The 18,838-nt window shown below is 44.2% G+C and overlaps 1 protein-coding gene across 2 annotated transcripts in view; it reads left to right on the top strand.

Moving 5' to 3' along the window:
- Positions 1–18,838, top strand: part of LOC137423795 (E3 ubiquitin-protein ligase NEURL1B-like) — a 128,591-nt gene that overhangs the window by 62,074 nt on the left and 47,679 nt on the right. The window contains exon 1 of one of the 2 annotated variants that reach the window (XM_068111301.2): positions 1,488–1,697. The exons of the other annotated variant lie outside the window; for it this stretch is intronic. Coding sequence (XP_067967402.2) covers positions 1,664–1,697 — 34 coding nt within the window. The 5' untranslated portion in view covers positions 1,488–1,663. Of the gene's footprint in view, positions 1–1,487; positions 1,698–18,838 lie in introns of those variants that run through there. 2 annotated transcript variants of the gene reach the window in all.

Below are 18,838 nucleotides of genomic sequence, written 5' to 3'. Positions count from 1 at the left end.
GTAAACGTCCTTCTGAGATCCTTTCGGACGGCTCTGGTATGTCAACGTCAGACGTTTCCGCTGTACATCATGTTTTGACCTCTTCCGTCCCGTCTTCAGAAAAGGTGTTTTTCACGTTTGGCTCGTTAAATATGACTTTGTATCACACGATGATGAACGCACGTCATGATAACCACCGTCTGTCTCTATAAACACAAGTATGGATGTACCGTTTAATTAAACGTTCCATTTGACTGTTAAATAATTGTTTATAAATCCGCGTTGGCGGGAAGAGTGCAGATGATAGACGTGTAGTACGTACAAAGGGACACACGCTCACCTTGTCACCTGTTTCAGCCAGGTGGCATGCAGGTGCTGTTGGCCGAAACTGTTCACGGAAATCCGCTTCGGGTTCATACCTGCCTACACGGGCAACCTCATTAACCTCTAAAAAGTCTGTAATGTCGGACAAACGTTTAAAACTCTCATAACGTCGGAGAACCAACCTTTCAAATGTCTGCAACGGCAGACAATCTTTCAAAAATGTTTAACGTCGGATAACCTCTCAAACATCTGGAACATTGGACAACCTTTCAAAAGCGTATAACATGGCATAACTTTTCGAATTAGGAATGTAGGGTCGGACAAACTCTCCAAAAGTCTGCAACGTCTGATAACCTTTCAAAAGTCTGTAAAACGTCTGACAACCTTTCAAAAGTGGATAACATGGGATAACCATTGGAATTGGGAATGTAACGTTGGACAAACTCTCCAAAAATCTTCAATGTGGGATAACCTTTCAAAAGTCTGTAAAACGTCAGACAACCTTTCAAAAGTGGATAACATGGGATAACCATTGGAATTAGGAATGTAGGGTCGGACAACCTCTCCAAAAGTCTGCAACGTCTGATAACCTTTCAAAAGTCTGTAAAACGTCAGACAACCTTTATAAAGTGGATAACATGGGATAACCATTGGAATTGGGAATGTAACGTTGGACAAACTCTCCAAAAATCTTCAATGTGGGATAACCTTTCAAAAGTCTGTAAAACGTCAGACAACCTTTATAAAGTGGATAACATGGGATAACCATTGGAATTGGGAATGTAACGTTGGACAAACTCTCCAAAAATCTTCAATGTGGGATAACCTTTCAAAAGTCTGTAAAACGTCAGACAACCTTTATAAAGTGGATAACATGGGATAACCTTTGGAATTGGGAATGTAACGTCGGACAAACTCAAAAATCTTCAATGTGGGATAACCTTTCAAAAGTCTGTAAAACCTCAGACAACCTTTCAAAAGTGGATAACATGGGATAAGCTTTGGAATTAGGAATGTAACGTCGGACAAACTCGCAAAAATCTGCAACGTCAGCCAACCTTTCAAAAGTGTACATACACCGATACGCGTCACATGACGCTGACTCGATACATTTGCATCGCACGCGACCGGAGAGTGAAGAAGATCCCCAGACACTCGATTTGGGTATCAGAGGCGGAGTCGAGGGGGAGGGGCGGATTATCGCAATGCAAACAGTAGATTTATCCGAGCAGCGTCGGTGGGACCCGGACCCGGGTATTCGATTGGGGGTCCTTGTCGAGCTGCACGTTCTTTGCCATTCTGGATTGTGAATCCGTGCCCTGTGACCCCGTACGCCGTGTGAACCGTACACGGATGAAGCATGGGGGGAAAGCCGGGAAAGCGGAGACGACACGGTAAGCGCGTTGGATTCGGGATCATAGATTCATGGAAATAATGGATTGGATGATTCGGGATCATAGATTCATGGAAATAATGGATTGGATGATTCGGGATCATAGATTCATGGAAATAATGGATTGGATGATTCGGGATCATAGATTCATGGAAATAATGGATTGGATGATTCAGGATCATATATTCATGGAAATAATGGATTGGATGATTCGGGATCATAGATTCATGGAAATAATGGATTGGATGATTCGGGATCATAGATTCATGGAAATAATGGATTGGATGATTCGGGATCATAGATTCATGGAAATAATGGATTGGATGATTCGGGATCATAGATTCATGGAAATAATGGATTGGATGATTCGGGATCATAGATTCATGGAAATAATGGATTGGATGATTCAGGATCATATATTCATGGAAATAATGGATTGGATGATTCGGGATCATAGATTCATGGAAATAATGGATTAGATGAATCGGGATCATAGATTCATGGAAATAATGGATTGGATGATTCGGGATCATAGATTCATGGAAATAATGGATTGGATGATTCGGGATCATAGATTCATGGAAATAATGGATTGGATGATTCGGGATCATAGATTCATGGAAATAATGGATTGGATGATTCGGGATCATAGATTCATGGAAATAATGGATTGGATGATTCGGGATCATATATTCATGGAAATAATGGATTGGATGATTCGGGATCATATATTCATGGAAATAATGGATTGGATGATTCGGGATCATATATTCATGGAAATAATGGATTGGATGATTCGGGATCATAGATTCATGGAAATAATGGATTGGATGATTCGGGATCATATATTCATGGAAATAATGGATTGGATGATTCGGGATCATAGATTCATGGAAATAATGGATTGGATGATTCGGGATCATATATTCATGGAAATAATGGATTGGATGATTCGGGATCATATATTCATGGAAATAATGGATTGGATGATTCGGGATCATAGATTCATGGAAATAATGGATTGGATGATTCGGGATCATAGATTCATGGAAATAATGGATTGGATGATTCGGGATCATATATTCATGGAAATAATGGATTGGATGATTCGATATCATGGATTCATGGAAATAATGGATTGGATGATTCGGGATCATAGATTCATGGAAATAATGGATTGGATGATTCGGGATCATAGATTCATGTCATGGAAATGCATTAGATGATCATGTCTTCATGGAAATGGATTGGATGATCGGGATCATGGATTAATGCATTAGATGATTCGCGATCATGGATTCATATCATGGCAATGGATTGGATGATGTGGGATCATGGATTCATGGCAATGGATTGGATGATTCGGGATCATGGATTAATGCATTAATGGAAATGCATTAGATGATTCGGGATCATGGATTCATATCATGGCAATGCATTAGATGATGCGGGATCATGGATTCATATCATGGCAATGCATTAGATGATGCGGGATCATGGATTCATGGCAATGGATTGGATGATTCGGGATCATGGATTAATGGATTAATGGAAATGCAGTAGATGATTCGCGATCATGGATTCATATCATGGCAATGGATTGGATGATGTGGGATCATGGATTCATGGCAATGGATTGGATGATTCGGGATCATGGATGAATGCATTAATGGAAATGCATTAGATGATTCGGGATCATGGATTCATATCATGGCAATGGATTGGATGATGTGGGATCATGGATTCATGGCAATGGATTGGATGATTCGGGATCATGGATTAATGCATTAATGGAAATGCATTAGATGATGCGGGATCATGGATTCATATCATGGCAATGAATCAAATCAAAAACATCAAACTGTATATCCGAGATGAGATTTGTTTCGGAAGTGTTTTACATGCATTTAAAGGGTTAATTGATGGATTTGGATGTTGAAATAATATTTTTTAATTATCAAAGGCTCGTGGGATGACGCTGTACAGGTATCGGGTGTTGGAGAAGTTATTCATGTACTATGAACACGTGATCAGTGATCATTACATGTGCACACGAGTACAGACAATTAATGGACAAATCAGCCATATCGTTTCACGGGACTTGAACTTTAATGGGATCTGGAAATATTTAAACCTAAGACGGAGAGAGTAGAGGCCGACATCGTGTAATGTCAACGATACGAGCAAAGTAAAAACAGCGCATTTATTCAACTGCTGATTGGACTCGTCCGCTGCTCGCAGCATGCGTGTGACGAACGTGTGCTTGCGTGTGACGAACATGTGACGAACGTGTGCTTGCGTGTGACGAACGTGAGTCTGCGTGTGACGAACGTGTGCTTGCGTGTGACGAACGTGAGTCTGCGTGTGACGAACGTGTGCTTGCGTGTGACGAACCTGAGTCTGCGTGTGACGAACGTGTGCCTGCGTGTGACGAATGTGTGCCTGCATGTGACGAACGTGTGTTTGCGTGTGACGAACGTGTGCTTGCTTGTGACGAACGTGAGTCTGAATGTGACGAACGTGTGCTTGCGTGTGACGAACGTGAGCCTGCATGTGACGAACGTGTATTTGCGTGTGACGAACGTGAGTCTGAATGTGACGAACGTGTGCTTGCGTGTGACGAACGTGAGCCTGCATGTGACGAACGTGTATTTGCGTGTGACGAACGTGTGCCTGCATGTGATTAACTTGAGCGAATGTGTGCCTGCATGTGACGAAGATGTGCCTTCGTGTGACGAACGTGTGCCTGCGTGTGATGAACGTGTGCCTGCGTGTGATGAACGTGGGCGAACGTGAGCATGCATGTGACGAACGTGTGCTTGCGTGTGACGATCGTGTGCCTGTGTGTGACGAACGTGTGCCTGCGTGTGCCTGCGTGTGACGAACGTGAGCGTGCGTGTGACGAACGTGTGCCTGCGTGTGACGAACGTGTGAACCGATAACCAGAGATAATGTTTTCCGCCACGGAAGCAAAGTCGACCATCAGGACGCCAATTGGGACCTTCGTACAATTCCAACGGGGCTCTCATCGGCGGAGCAGCTGCCTGGGTCGTGACTCCATGTTCTGCTTGTCGGGGCTTGCCTCACTCGCCTCCAATCCGACTTTCGTTTTTACTTGTATTCCATTAAAATTTCCTCACGTACCTGAAGGTTTCCCTCGACAATTAGGTTTATTTTTGTGTTTTGTGGTCAAACCCCTCAGGCTGTGGTTTTGTGTAATGCGATTGCTCTAGTTAATTAAAAAGCGCTGTCGACAGAAACGCAGCGCTTGATCTATCTGTGCGGTATATACAGGGCATGGTGTTATAGGTCGTGTCTGTCTTCTATAATTGATTGATTCATTTAATTTATTGTGCCGTATGAAAAAAAAAACAAGGAAATTTTACATCAACTGGAAATTTATAATCAAAGCTTTGGAGCGTTGATGACGTCAAGGGAGTGTTTCCATGACATCAAAGCGTTTGTGCATTGACCCTGAACATGTGAATTGAATTTGGCACAAATGATTGGTTGAAACGACGGCATTAAGTAAGTGGAACATGAAGGTGAATGCTTGAACGATAAATAGAAATATTCTTTTTTTTCCCATTCGTCCATTATATAATTATTTATGGGGTCTCGTAGTCGTGTTCACTACTTGTTCTGCAACTTATCATGAAGCCATGTACCAAGTTTCACTTGAACATGTTAAAGGGCAAGGGGGTAAAAGTGCAGAAAACCACAGGTGTGACGGACGGATGGACAGACAGACAGACAGAGAGCAAACATATAGTTCCCCAGTGTATGGAAATAATAAAGTAGCACAAAGTGAATAGGCTCTTCTTCTTCTTCTTCTTCTTCATCTTCTTCCATACATAACCCTGCATCCAGATCTTCATAATTGCAATTCGCACAGTCTGAATATTGCGCATCAACATGGAGGTAAAGCAAACAGCACTTGGTGTATTTATACCGAGCACAACAGAATACATTTGATTTGCCTGTTACAGGTAGGCAGAACATACACCGAGTGCCAATGCAATCAATGGTGCCTCCACTCGTTGCCAATGCAGTCAATGGTGCCTCCACTCGTTGCCAATGCAGTCAATGGTGCCTCCACTCGTTGCCAATGCAGTCAATGGTGCCCCCCACTCCTTGCCAATGCAGCCAATGGTGCCCCCCACTCCTTGCCAATGCAGTCCAACGGTACCCCCCACTCCTTGCCAATGCAGTCAATGGTGCCTCCACTCATTGCCAATGCAGTCTAACAGTGCCCCCCATTCATTACCAATGCAGCCAATGGTGCCTCCACTCATTGCCAATGCAGTCTAACAGTGCCCCCCATTCATTACCAATGCAGTCAATGGTGCCCCCACTCATTGCCAATGCAGTCTAACAGTGCCCCCCATTCATTACCAATGCAGTCAATGGTGCCCCCACTCATTGCCAATGCAGTCAATGGTGCCTCCACTCATTGCCAATGCAGCCAATGGTGCCTCCACTCATTGCCAATGCAGTCAATGGTGCCTCCACTCATTGCCAATGCAGTCTAACAGTGCCCCCCATTCATTACCAATGCAGCCAATGGTGCCTCCACTCATTGCCAATGCAGTCTAACAGTGCCCCCCATTCATTACCAATGCAGTCAATGGTGACCCCACTCATTGCCAATGCAGTCAATGGTGCCTCCACTCATTGCCAATGCAGTCAATGGTGCCCCCACTCATTGCCAATGCAGTCTAACAGTGCCCCCCATTCATTACCAATGCAGTCAATGGTGCCCCCACTCATTGCCAATGCAGTCTAACAGTGCCCCCCATTCATTACCAATGCAGTCAATGGTGCCCCCCACTCATTGCCAATGCAGTCGAACAGTGGCCCCCATTCATTACCAATGCAGTCAATGGTGCCCCCACTCATTGCCAATGCAGTCCAACAGTGCCCCCCACTCGTTGCCAATGCAGTCAAACGGTGCCCCCACTAATTGCCAATGCAGTCAATGGTGCCCCCACTCATTGCCAATGCAGTCCAACAGTGCCCCCCACTCGTTGCCAATGCAGTCAAACGGTGCCCCCACTAATTGCCAATGCAGTCAAAGGTGCCTCCACTCATTGCCAATGCAGTCTAACAGTGCCCCCCATTCATTACCAATGCAGTCAATGGTGCCCCCACTCATTGCCAATGCAGTCTAACAGTGCCCCCCATTCATTACCAATGCAATCAATGGTGCCTCCACTTATTGCCAATGCAGTCTAACAGTGCCCCCCCATTCATCACCAATGCAATCAATGGTGCCTCCACTCATTGCCAATGCAGTCTAACAGTGCCCCCCATTCATTACCAATGCAGTCAATGGTGCCCCCATTCATTGCCAATGCAGTCTAACAGTGCCCCCCATTCATTAACAATGCAGTCAATGGTGCCCCCACTCATTGCCAATGCAGTCCAACAGTGCCCCCCACTCGTTGCCAATGCAGTCAAACGGTGCCCCCACTAATTGCCAATGCAGTCAATGGTGCCCCCACTCATTGCCAATGCAGTCCAACAGTGCCCCCCACTCGTTGCCAATGCAGTCAAACGGTGCCCACACTAATTGCCAATGCAGTCAAAGGTGCCTCCACTCATTGCCAATGCAGTCTAACAGTGCCCCCCATTCATTACCAATGCAGTCAATGGTGCCCCCACTCATTGCCAATGCAGTCTAACAGTGCCCCCCATTCATTACCAATGCAATCAATGGTGCCTCCACTCATTGCCAATGCAGTCTAACAGTGCCCCCCATTCATTACCAATGCAATCAATGGTGCCTCCACTCATTGCCAATGCAGTCTAACAGTGCCCCCCATTCATTACCAATGCAGTCAATGGTGCCCCCACTCATTGCCAATGCAGTCTAACAGTGCCCCCCCATTCATTACCAATGCAGTCAATGGTGCCCCCACTCATTGCCAATGCAGTCCAACAGTGCCCCCCACTCGTTGCCAATGCAGTCAAACGGTGCCCCCACTAATTGCCAATGCAGTCAATGGTGCCTCCACTCATTGCCAATGCAGTCTAACAGTGCCCCCCATTCATTACCAATGCAGTCAATGGTGCCCCCACTCATTGCCAATGCAGTCCAACAGTGCCCCCCATTCATTACCAATGCAGTCAATGGTGCCCCCACTCATTGCCAATGTAGTCTAACAGTGCCCCCCCATTCATTAGCAATGCAGTCAATGGTGCCCCCACTCATTGCCAATGCAGTCCAACAGTGCCCTCCACTCGTTGGCAATGCAGTCAAACGGTGCCCCCACTAATTGCCAATGAAATCAAACGGTGCCCCCCCCCCCACTCATTGCCAATGCAGTCCAATGGTGCCCCCACTCATTGCCCCGTTTCCAGTTCGTTGCCTTTTTGCCCTTCGTCATCTTGGTCTTCCATGAGTCTCGATCTTGTGACGAAGGTTGTGTCGTGGTGAGGGCGAGTGAAAGAAAGAGAGGAGAGAATGAACAATGGCTGGAATCCAAGGTAGGGGAAAAGATAAGGCAATAAAAGGGGGAATTTCAGTTAAAATGTCGGATAAAAGATGTTGGGGGAGGAAAGGTGAAACACTCATCCAATCTGGGGGTCAGAGGGGGTATTCAGTGTTTGACAACTGTTTAATATTAATACTATATTCATAATTAGTTGTAAAGCGATGCCAGGGTTTTGCACAAACCCATGAATCACAGCTCAAGGTACAACAAAGGGATATTGAAACAATGTAGTGATAACGGGACAATGGGACACTGGGACAGGTTGACACACACAAACACCGTCATCAACATCAGGTCGACGGGTTGGTGATGCAATATTATGGAATGCATTTATTACATACAACAACATTACCTATGTTCCGGTATTATTGTATAGAACATGTCTATTTTGGCGAAGGAAATGTCAATGGAAATTCGTCCTCATTGTTGTTGTCCTGAACCTATCCATGAAATGCTTGGAAACGTCTTTAACGAAAACATCACTCAGGAGAGCACAAACCTCCGCCAGGTAGACACAGTTTACATTTTGTATCCACTGATGAGCTGGATCTGGATTCGTGATCCAAAGATCTGGACATAATCCATCCAATGTTTTTGCAATAACATGTTATTTATCATGTTTGGCTCGACTATTTGTCAATGGTGAAGAATCATTCAAAAAATTTTTAAACCTTATATCCGGAACCGGATCTTCACCAAAGTCGAATCAATTCGTCCTTGTGATACACCCAACCTGTCCACCAAGTTTCGTCCGAATCCGTCCACAAACTTTTGAGATACCCTGTTCACAGACAAACAAACAGACAGACAGATACAGTCAGGGATGAAAACCATCTCCACCACTGACGTCACTCTTATAGTGCACAAACAAAAGTTTACAAGTCGAATGACATAAAAATTCCATTTCATTCCTTTTTATCACAATCCAGAGCGTTTGTCTCACGAACTCATCGCACTCGGTCAAAGTGGATGAAACTTATCATTAAGAAATGTACAAAGTGCGCAACAAACGTCCATCGATTTTTGGAATGTTTTGTGGGCGTGGCCTGTGAGTGTACACTCATAATCATCATACATCTAATGTACATATCATTACCATTCACTCAGGGTAAGAGTTTCAGCAAACAGAGATAAAGGGAATACATAACGAGGTTAGTAAACAGCGAGGGAATGTCGATAAAACAAAGGGACGATGAGTCATCCGGCCTCGTCCTCCATCAAAGTAACGATCTGCATTTAATAATTACATAATAATTTACAGCCATTTGTATCGATACTTTGATCAAACTGACGATCAAAGGGACCGCTGAGGATGACTAGCCGTACAGGTGTGACCCTCGACTGAGCCGTCTGGCCTGGGTTCGAATCAAGACCCAACTACGAACTGCCATCCTGGTGTTTCACATTCGAAGAGATAAATGAATTAGTGCATCGTCCGTCGGATTGCACGTTAAGCCGGCCGTCCCGTCTGCCCGTATTCATAAATTGGTGGATCTTAAAGATCCCACGGTATCCCTTCACAAAGAATAGGAGAGCTATCTCCGGCATCACGAACAAATGGCCAATTCCTGCCGAAATCACTTCCAGTCGAATGCCAGCCCTGGTCGGCCAGTTCGTGAAAGACTTGGGCCAAAAATGTTCCTTAGTGGACGTTACAAGAAGGTGGGAATAATTGGACGTGCTAAAGTAGTAGTAGTAGTAGTAGTTGTTGTTGTAGGAGTTGTTGCAGTAGAAGTAGTTGTAGTAGTAGTAGTTGTTGTAGTTGCATAAGTAGTAGTAGTAGCAGCATTAGTTGTTTTGTAGTAGTTGTTGTAATAGTATTAGAAGTAGTTGTTGTAGAAGTAGTCTTTGTAGTAGTAGTTGAAGTTGTAGTAGTCGTAGTAGTTGTATAAGTAGTTGTTTTAGTAGTAGTAGTAGTAGTAGTTGTAGTAGCAGTAGTAGTAGTAGTAGTTGTAAAAGTAGTGGTTGCAGTAGTTGTTGTAGTTGCTGTTGTAGTAGTTGTAGTAGTAGTAGTTGTTGTAGTATTAGTATTAGTAGTAGTATTAGGCAAAGCCTCTTATTACATTGAAATATTATTGAATTTGATGAATCAACCAAAACGGAGTCAATTTTCCCCCTTTACGTCATTCCATCTTCTTTCTCAATTTAAAGCAAAAAAAAAAAAAAAAAAAATTTAATGCGAAGAAAAAAGTTATTTTATTCACAAGATAGAAAAGAGTAAATGTCGTTAAAGGTAACAGCACAAGCACACAGTGAGTTTCCATCTGTATTTCCAATCATGAAGCACCGTTTATAGTTATCCCTCGGAATCGATAAAAATCACAGCTCCAGTGTTTTTGGCATTCCCCCAAAATGGGTTGAGAAGGAATGTTTTCCTTCATCCGTTCATTATACCAGAGAGGACAGGGTGGGGTCCAAGGGGACTGGATCCCTCAATTTTCAAGAAAATAAAAAAAATACATTATTCCAACTGAATGAACCAATTTAATGAATCAAATGTACCAGACTGAATAGAGCGTTGGTGGTGCCAAAGCAGCAACTGGGCGAACTTTATGGGATATGTGGCTTGATTATGTGGAGTAGTTTTGTTGTGCTGAGTAGTTTTGTTGTGCTGGGTAGTTTTGTTGTGCTGGGTGATTTGGTTATGCTGGGTGATTTGGTTGTGCTGTTTGTTTTGGTTATGCTGGGTAGTTTGGTTGTGCTGGGTGGTTTGGTTATGCTGTGTGGTTTGGCTGTGCTGGTTGTTTTGGTTATGCTGGGTAGTTTGGTTGTGCTGGGTGGTTTGGTTGTTCTGGTGTGGTTTAGTTGTTCTGGGTGGTTTGGTTGTGCTAGCTGTTGTGGTTGTTCTGGGTGGTTTGGTTGTTCTGGGTGGTTTAGTTGTGCTGGCTGGTTTGGTTGTGCTGGCTGGTTTGGTTGTGCTGGCTGGTTTGGTTGTGCTGGCTGGTTTGGTTGTTCTGCGTGGTTTGGTTGTTCTGGGTGGTTTGGTTGTTCTGGGGGGTTTGGTTGTGTTGGCTGGTTTGGTTCTGCTGGGTAGTGTGGTTGTGCTGAGTGATTTGGTTGTGCTGGGTAATTTTGCTGTGCTGGGTGATTTGGTTATGCTGGGTGGTTTGGTTGTGCTGGTTGTTTTGGTTATGCTGGGTAGTTTGGTTGTGCTGGGTGGTTTGGTTGTGCTGGGTGGTTTGGTTATGCTGGGTAATTTTGTTGTGCTGGGTGATTTGGTTATGCTGGGTAGTTTGGTTGTGCTGAGTAGTTTGGTTGTGCTGGGTAGTGTGGTTGTGCTGGGTGATTTGGTTATGCTGGGTGATTTGGTTATGCTGAGTAATTTTGTTGTGCTGGGTAGTTTGGTTGTGCTGGGTGATTTGGTTTTGCTGGGTGATTTGATTATGCTGGGTCGTTTGGTTGTGCTGGGTGATTTGGTTATGCTGGGTCATTTGGTTATGCTGGGTAATTTTGTTGTGCTGGGTGGTTTGGTTAAGCTGGGTAGTTTGGTTGTGCTGGGTAGTTTGGTTGTGCTGGGTAGTGTGGTTGTGCTGAGTGATTTGGTTGTGCTGGGTGATTTGGTTATGCTGGGTGGTTTGGTTGTGCTGGTTGTTTTGGTTATGCTGGGTAGTTTGGTTGTGCTGGGTGGTTTGGTTATGCTGGGTAATTTTGTTGTGCTGGGTGATTTGGTTATGCTGGGTAGTTTGGTTGTGCTGAGTAATTTTGTTGTGCTGGGTAGTTTGGTTGTGCTGGGTGATTTGGTTATGCTGGGTGATTTGATTATGCTGGGTCGTTTGGTTGTGCTGGGTGATTTGGTTATGCTGGGTCATTTGGTTATGCTGGGTAATTTTGTTGTGCTGGGTGGTTTGGTTAAGCTGGGTAGTTTGGTTGTGCTGGGTAGTTTGGTTGTGCTGGGTAGTGTGGTTGTGCTGAGTGATTTGGTTGTGCTGGGTGATTTGGTTATGCTGGGTGGTTTGGTTGTGCTGGTTGTTTTGGTTATGCTGGGTAGTTTGGTTGTCCTGGGTGGTTTGGTTATGCTGGGTAATTTTGTTGTGCTGGGTAATTTTGTTGTGCTGGGTGATTTGGTTATGCTGGGTAATTTTGTTGTGCTGGGTAATTTGGTTATGCTGGGTAGTTTGGTTGTGCTGGGTGATTTGGTTGTGCTGGTTGTTTTGGTTATGCTGGGTAATTTTGTTGTGCTGTGTGATTTGGTTATGCTGGGTAATTTTGTTGTGCTGGGTGATTTGGTTATGCTGGGTAATTTTGTTGCACTGGGTGATTTGGTTATGCTGGGTAGTTTGGTTGTGCTGAGTAATTTTGTTGTGCTGGGTAGTTTGGTTGTGCTGGGTGATTTGGTTATGCTGGGTGATTTGATTATGCTGGGTAGTTTGGTTGTGCTGGGTGATTTGGTTGTGCTGGGTCATTTGGTTATGCTGGGTAATTTTGTTGTGCTGGGTAGTTTGGTTGTGCTGGGTGATTTGGTTATGATGGGTAGCTTTGTTGTGCTGGATGGTTTGGTTGTGCTGGGTAGTTTGGTTGTGCTGGGTAGTTTGGTTGTGCTGGGTAATTTGGTTATGCTGGGTAATTTTGTTGTGCTGGGTGATTTGGTTATGCTGGGTAATTTTGTTGTGCTGGGTGATTTGGTTATGCTGGGTAGTTTGGTTGTGCTGGGTGATTTGGTTATGCTGGGTAGCTTTGTTGTGCTGGGTGATTTGGTTATGCTGGGTAGCTTTGGTGTGCTGGGTGATTTGGTTACGCTGGGTAATTTTGTTGTGCTGTGTGATTTGGTTATGCTGGGTAATTTTGTTGTGCTGGGTGATTTGGTTATGCTGGGTAATTTTGTTGTGCTGGGTGATTTGGTTATGCTGGGTAGTTTTATTGTGCTGGGTGATTTGGTTGTGCAGGGTAGTTTGGTTGTGCAGGGTAGTTTGGTTGTGCAGGGTAGTGTGTTTGTGCTGAGTGATTTGGTTGTGCTGGGTGATTTGGTTATGCTGGGTGATTTCGTTATGCTAAGTAATTTTGTTGTGCTGGGTGATTTGGTTATGCTGGGTAATTTTGTTGTGCTGGGTGATTTGGGTATGCTGGGTAGTTTGGTTGTGCAGGGTAGTTTGGTTGTGCTGGGTAGTGTGGTTGTGCTGAGTGATTTGGTTGTGCTGAGTGATTTGGTTGTGCTGGGTGATTTGGTTATGCTGGGTAATTTTGTTGTGCTGGGTGATTTGGTTATGCTGGGTAGTTTGGTTGTGCTGAGTAGTTTGGTTGTGCTGGGTAGTTTGGTTGTGCTGGGTAGTTTGGTTGTGCTGGGTAATTTTGTTGTGCTGGGTGATTTGGTTATGCTGGGTAGTTTGGTTGTGCTGCGTGATTTGGTTATGCTGGGTAGCTTTGTTGTGCTGGGTGATTTGGTTATGCTGGGTAATTTTGTTGTGCTGGGTGATTTGGTTCTGCTGGGTAGTTTGGTTGTGCTGGGTGATTTGGTTAAGCTGGGTAATTTTGTTGTGCTGGGTGATTTGGTTATGCTGGGTAGCTTTTGTTACGTGCTCCTCCCCAAACCCCGGTCACGGTGTACCTCCGAGCCCCGAGAGGAGTCACAGCAGAAAAATGTGTTATTCTGTATGTCAAAGATCAATGGTGAAACCACACCAATTGTTACCAACAAACAAGTATTGTATTAAGGTCACACAAGAATAACAGTACAATAACAATAGTAATCAATTGTACAACCAATATATCATTTTCCTATGATGGTACCATCAGTTTCGTACAAGGTAACTCACTGTGGTCCAAGTGAGCGAAAAAAGAACATTCCCAATGTCTCTATTCCGGCATCAAGCCAAAGTCGATCCGCTCCAGTGATCGTCAGAACGATGTCTAATCGAGACCAGAATCCCGTTCGGTTGAGTGACAGTCACGCTGCCAAAGATGCGTAAAGGTTCCCTCCAGGCGACTGGGAAATCACACCTGCGGGTATGGACGTTCCACGGCTCCCAATCGGCGAACCGCAGATTTTCCACTCAAAAGCCACGTTACACACACACCAGGTTAACGTCTAGATGTGGTGAAAATGGTTGAAGCGAGGTGAAAAACCTGGAGCGATGCGAAAATCGGGCGCGAGGCAAAATGGCCAACAGCCCATTCTCGAGACGTAATGGCACTCCAACGATTCTCTTCGGAATCGACCGCAAAACCTGTCACGCAGGTTTATCTGTCACAACGCTAACAACTCTGTCGCAGGAATCCCTTTCCCAGGAAACCCCAAAGTTCGCTAGTGACCCCCGTTCGCTAGTGTTTGCTCCAGACCTCCAAACAGCTCGGCTTCTTGTCCGACTCACTCGCTCCGCCTTCTTTTCCTCTTCTTCCTCTTCGTCTTCGTCCGGTTCCGGTTTCATTTAAAACATTAACTTTTTTTACCTTTTGAAAATAGTAATCTCTATTTCACTTAAACGATAACAATAATAGTACATGGAACCAAGAATGTTTACAGTGGATGAAAACCACAACAACGGAAGTGACGAATCCATAACACTTTGTTGTGCTGGATGGTTGGGTTGTGCTGTGTAATTTGGTTTTGCTGGGTAGTTTGGTTGTGCTGGGTAGTTTGGTTATTATTGATTTTGAAGGCCTTGATTTTTATGGCGTCAAGCTGAGCAAGGAGCGAGGCAGGGGAGCCAGCCCAGAGGGGAGAGCAGTGCTACATTGAGCTATGGATGAAGGCCTTGTGGGTGGATAGGAGTTCCGGTGCCAAGGGAGGAATTTGTACGATGGAGGATGCCCAGTTGGCGGCAGGCTTTGGAGGCCGATGTTGAAATGTGTTTTGCCCAAGAAAGATCATGGCTGACAGTGAGACCCAGGAGTTTGAATGACTGAATTTCCTCAAGAGGATCGTCAGGAAGGTAGATAGGAGGGTTTGCCAGATGGTCATTTCGGAGGGAGAGAGCGAGAGATTTGTCAGGATTTAAAGACATATTCCAAGTTTTTGAACAGTTGGTGATTTTGTCAAGGTCTGAAAAGAGGGAAGAGGGTGCAGTCTGTCTGTGTGAAGGATGAGGGATGTCACGGCAGAGGATGGAGTCGTCAAGAAATATATCAAGAGGATGTTCCAGAGTCAGAGAGATCATTGATGGAGATGAAGAATAGGACTCGGTCCAGAACACTACCTTGTGGCCCTCAGCCTTAACAGGGAGAGGTAGAGAGAGAGAGAGAGAGAGAGAGAGAGAGAGAGAGAGAGAGAGAGAGAGAGAGAGAGAGAGAGAGAGAGAGAGAGAGAGAGAGAGAGAGAGTAGTGTAGCAGCATAGCAAACCTGTTGTGCATTTTGTGATACAAGCACCAAATTTGGCACAAATGTACATTAATATGTTGCGAACATTTTCAGATATTGGGCCACTTGAAATTCCGTAATTTTTTTTTTCAAATTTTTTCAAATTTCGTAATTTCAAATTTTTCGGGTGACACCGTCACAATTTCGGTCTTCGAGGCCGGCCGATATAGTGGGGCGGCTTAGCCCAAATATTCAAAAGAATTGTGCATTTTGTGATACAAGCACCAAATTTGGCACAAATGTACATTAATATGTTGCGAACATTGTGTGGTCAGCAATGAAGACGAGAGTCTGAATTACATGTATGCAAAAGACCTTGTGAACCAGTGAAGCAAATACACGGGTAAGCATGAATTAAATCTAGGGCATGTTATAATTTCCATGATGTTTACCTCTACACTCAATGGTGGAAGGAGGTAATGTTTTGATCCCAGCTTGTCTGTATGTCTGTTTGTCTGTTAGTCCACAAAATTCCAGACAAAGCTTGTAGTAGTGGTAGTTGTAGTGGTAGTGGTGATAACAGAAATTGTTATATAGAACTGAACTTATATTATTATTATATGCAGAAAATAACTTCATTTCTATATGCCCTGCAGTGGACAGGTTAATTGGTTTATGCACTGAAGGGGTCACCCTGGTGTGCACTGCTGTGTTCTGCCTCACTGAGTTGTTCAGGTATGATGTACTCAGCACAAGCTTCCGGTCGGCCCGGAGGTGGGGGTGCGGGGCCTGTCACGGAACGTCAAAACAAACGGCCTGCCGGGGCCGCCCAAAAGTCGGGCGTGAGGGGCGCGTCCACTAATGGAACGCCTCTCGCTTCCCAGATCGAGGGCCACGTGGTCAGGAGAACCTCGTCCCTTCCGGTCACACTTTGCCTATCGGCCGACCTCGAAGACCGAAATTGTGACGGTGTCACCCGAAAAATTTGAAATTACGCAATTTGAAAAAATTTGAAAAAAAAAATTACGGAATTTCAAGTGGCCCAATATCTGAAAATGTTCGCAACATATTAATGTACATTTGTGCCAAATTTGGTGCTTGTATCACAAAATGCACAATTCTTTTGAATATTTGGGCTAAGCCGCCCCACTAAGAGAGAGAGAGAGCTTGGAAAGGTAGAGAGCTTGGAATGTAGGGAGGTAGAGAGCTATTTCATAGGTAGAGAGCTTGGAAAACAAGGAAGGATGTCCGACTGTATCAAAATAATGAGACATGTCCAGAGAGACGGTCCTGATCTCATGTCTGATATCGAGGGCCTCTATCCGTCATTGGTGAGTAAAAGCAGCATGTCCAAGGTGGAGTGACCAGGTCTGAATCCATATTGGTGATTTAACATGAGGTGATTGGAGAAAATGGAAAATCAACTGCGATGATGGATTCCATGACGTTGCTGATGATTGGAAGTAAGTTGATAGGTCGGTAGTTCGGGGGATTAGTTGTTGCACCTTTTTATATAATGTTGTGATGTTGGCAGATTTCCCAGCAGATGGAAGATGATCCTGGATAAAAGACACGGTGGAAAGGACCGAGAGAGGATGGGCAAGAGCAGTAGCGCAGGATTTTAGGACCCGTGAGGTGATGCTGTCTGGTCCAGTTGCAGAGTCCGAGTCAAGGGTTGGAAGAACCTTATCCACCTTCTCAAGTGTGAAAGACATAGAATCCAGGAGAAGTCGGGCACGACCGAGAAGGATGGGTACCGAGAGTGAGGGGTTGGAGACTCAAAAGTTTAGAAGCAAACACAGCATTGAGCGGAGGCGGCTGTGATGCCATTTTTAATAAGGGAAGTGATGGAAGGGGAGCATACACCAGAGACAGACTTGACAAGGTACCACCAGGTTTTGGAGGAGGGAGACAAGTTTGAAAGTTCATTCTTGAGGTTGGACAGATGTTGTTTTCTGACTCTCCTGAGATTGAGTCGTGCAGAAAGAAACGAAAAGAGGTGAGGGGTTTGGTCTTTTGTCAAGATGCGTAAAAGTGAAACTGTTATTTTCTTTGCCACAGCATCAAGAACAATGTTCGGGTTTCTCTTAAAATATATGTGGAGGAAGTAATCACGATATCAATGAGTAACTGGAAGGGCACTCGGTAGAGAGCATAGGCTCATCTGTTTACCTTTTGTATCCGACTGATAGGCCGGATCTGCTGACCTGAGCCAATATCTAATCGGCTTGTCCTCGTCATCTAATCATCTCATCCACCAAGTTTTGTCATAATCCGTCCGATATCAATGATAAATAATGATATGAATTGACTGAAAGAGGAAATGTCACACAGTCACCACAATGTAGCCTGAGTTTGCCTGTAGGATTTAATCTCAAGTCGGTTCATTTCCAGGTATGACAAAACAGATGTGAACACCTGTTTCACTGACAGACTCGACACTCAGGTAGATTGCTTTGAAATCATCTCATGATGGTTGATGCAGACCTTTTGTGGTCTATAAAAACCTTGAGGATTGCAGAAATTGAAATGAAGGGACCATGGGGCACATTAAACAAAATATTATACTGTACATCAAGAGTTGCTTCACCTGCTCTGTCAATGACACCTGCATTTGAGGCAAAATTTCTTTACTCGCCCTCTCTTCAAGAGAGCTGTTCACCACTACCTCAGGTCATCCCCATCCATGCTCATGATCTTTTCTACCCCAAATGACCCCATTCCCAAGCACTCCATTTTTCTTGGTTATTGGGTTTTTTTTCCCCCATCACCTCCTTTCAATTGTTAGTTGTTCATTGGTTTGTTCCTTTTCATGTCACCTTTCTCTGTTTGTTGCCCTTTCTTGTTGTGTTTCATTCAGTTTGCGTGCAGATTGTTCACCCCCATGTGTCCCTCCCCTTGATTTCACTCTCACTTCTACTCTGCTGTTGGTGTTTTCCCCTTTCCATTTTTGTTCCCTTCCATACTGCTCTATCTCTTCCACGAGCCTCGATAATGTATACAAATAATGACAAACAAGTAAAGCTACATTCAAAGTACACCACCCCCATGCCAAATAAATAAATAACAAATCCTCTAGCGTGCGACATAACCGGGGTGCCTTCGGCCTTGCAGCACATGGAGACGGAATTGGGAGGGAAGTGCACAATAATTTATTGATTAATTGTGTAATTAAAATAAATAAATAGTAATAGTAAAATAATTAATTTCTTAATCAATTGGCTAATAGTATACCTAAGCCACCACTGTCTAATCCGAAGCTGTAACTAACTTTTTCAAAATTAATTAAATAATTAATCGAAAAATTAAACAATTTTGTGTTTTTTTTTTTTTTTTTTTTTTTGTATACAAGATCGAGGCTCGTGAAAGAGCTAACATTAATCACACAAAAAGACAAACCGACACACAAAACA

This window comes from Myxine glutinosa, chromosome 3 (genome assembly GCF_964187855.1).
Source record: "Myxine glutinosa chromosome 3, kmMyxGlut1.1, whole genome shotgun sequence".
NCBI lineage: Eukaryota > Metazoa > Chordata > Myxini > Myxiniformes > Myxinidae > Myxine > Myxine glutinosa.
This window is presented reverse-complemented; position numbering and strand designations above follow the sequence as displayed.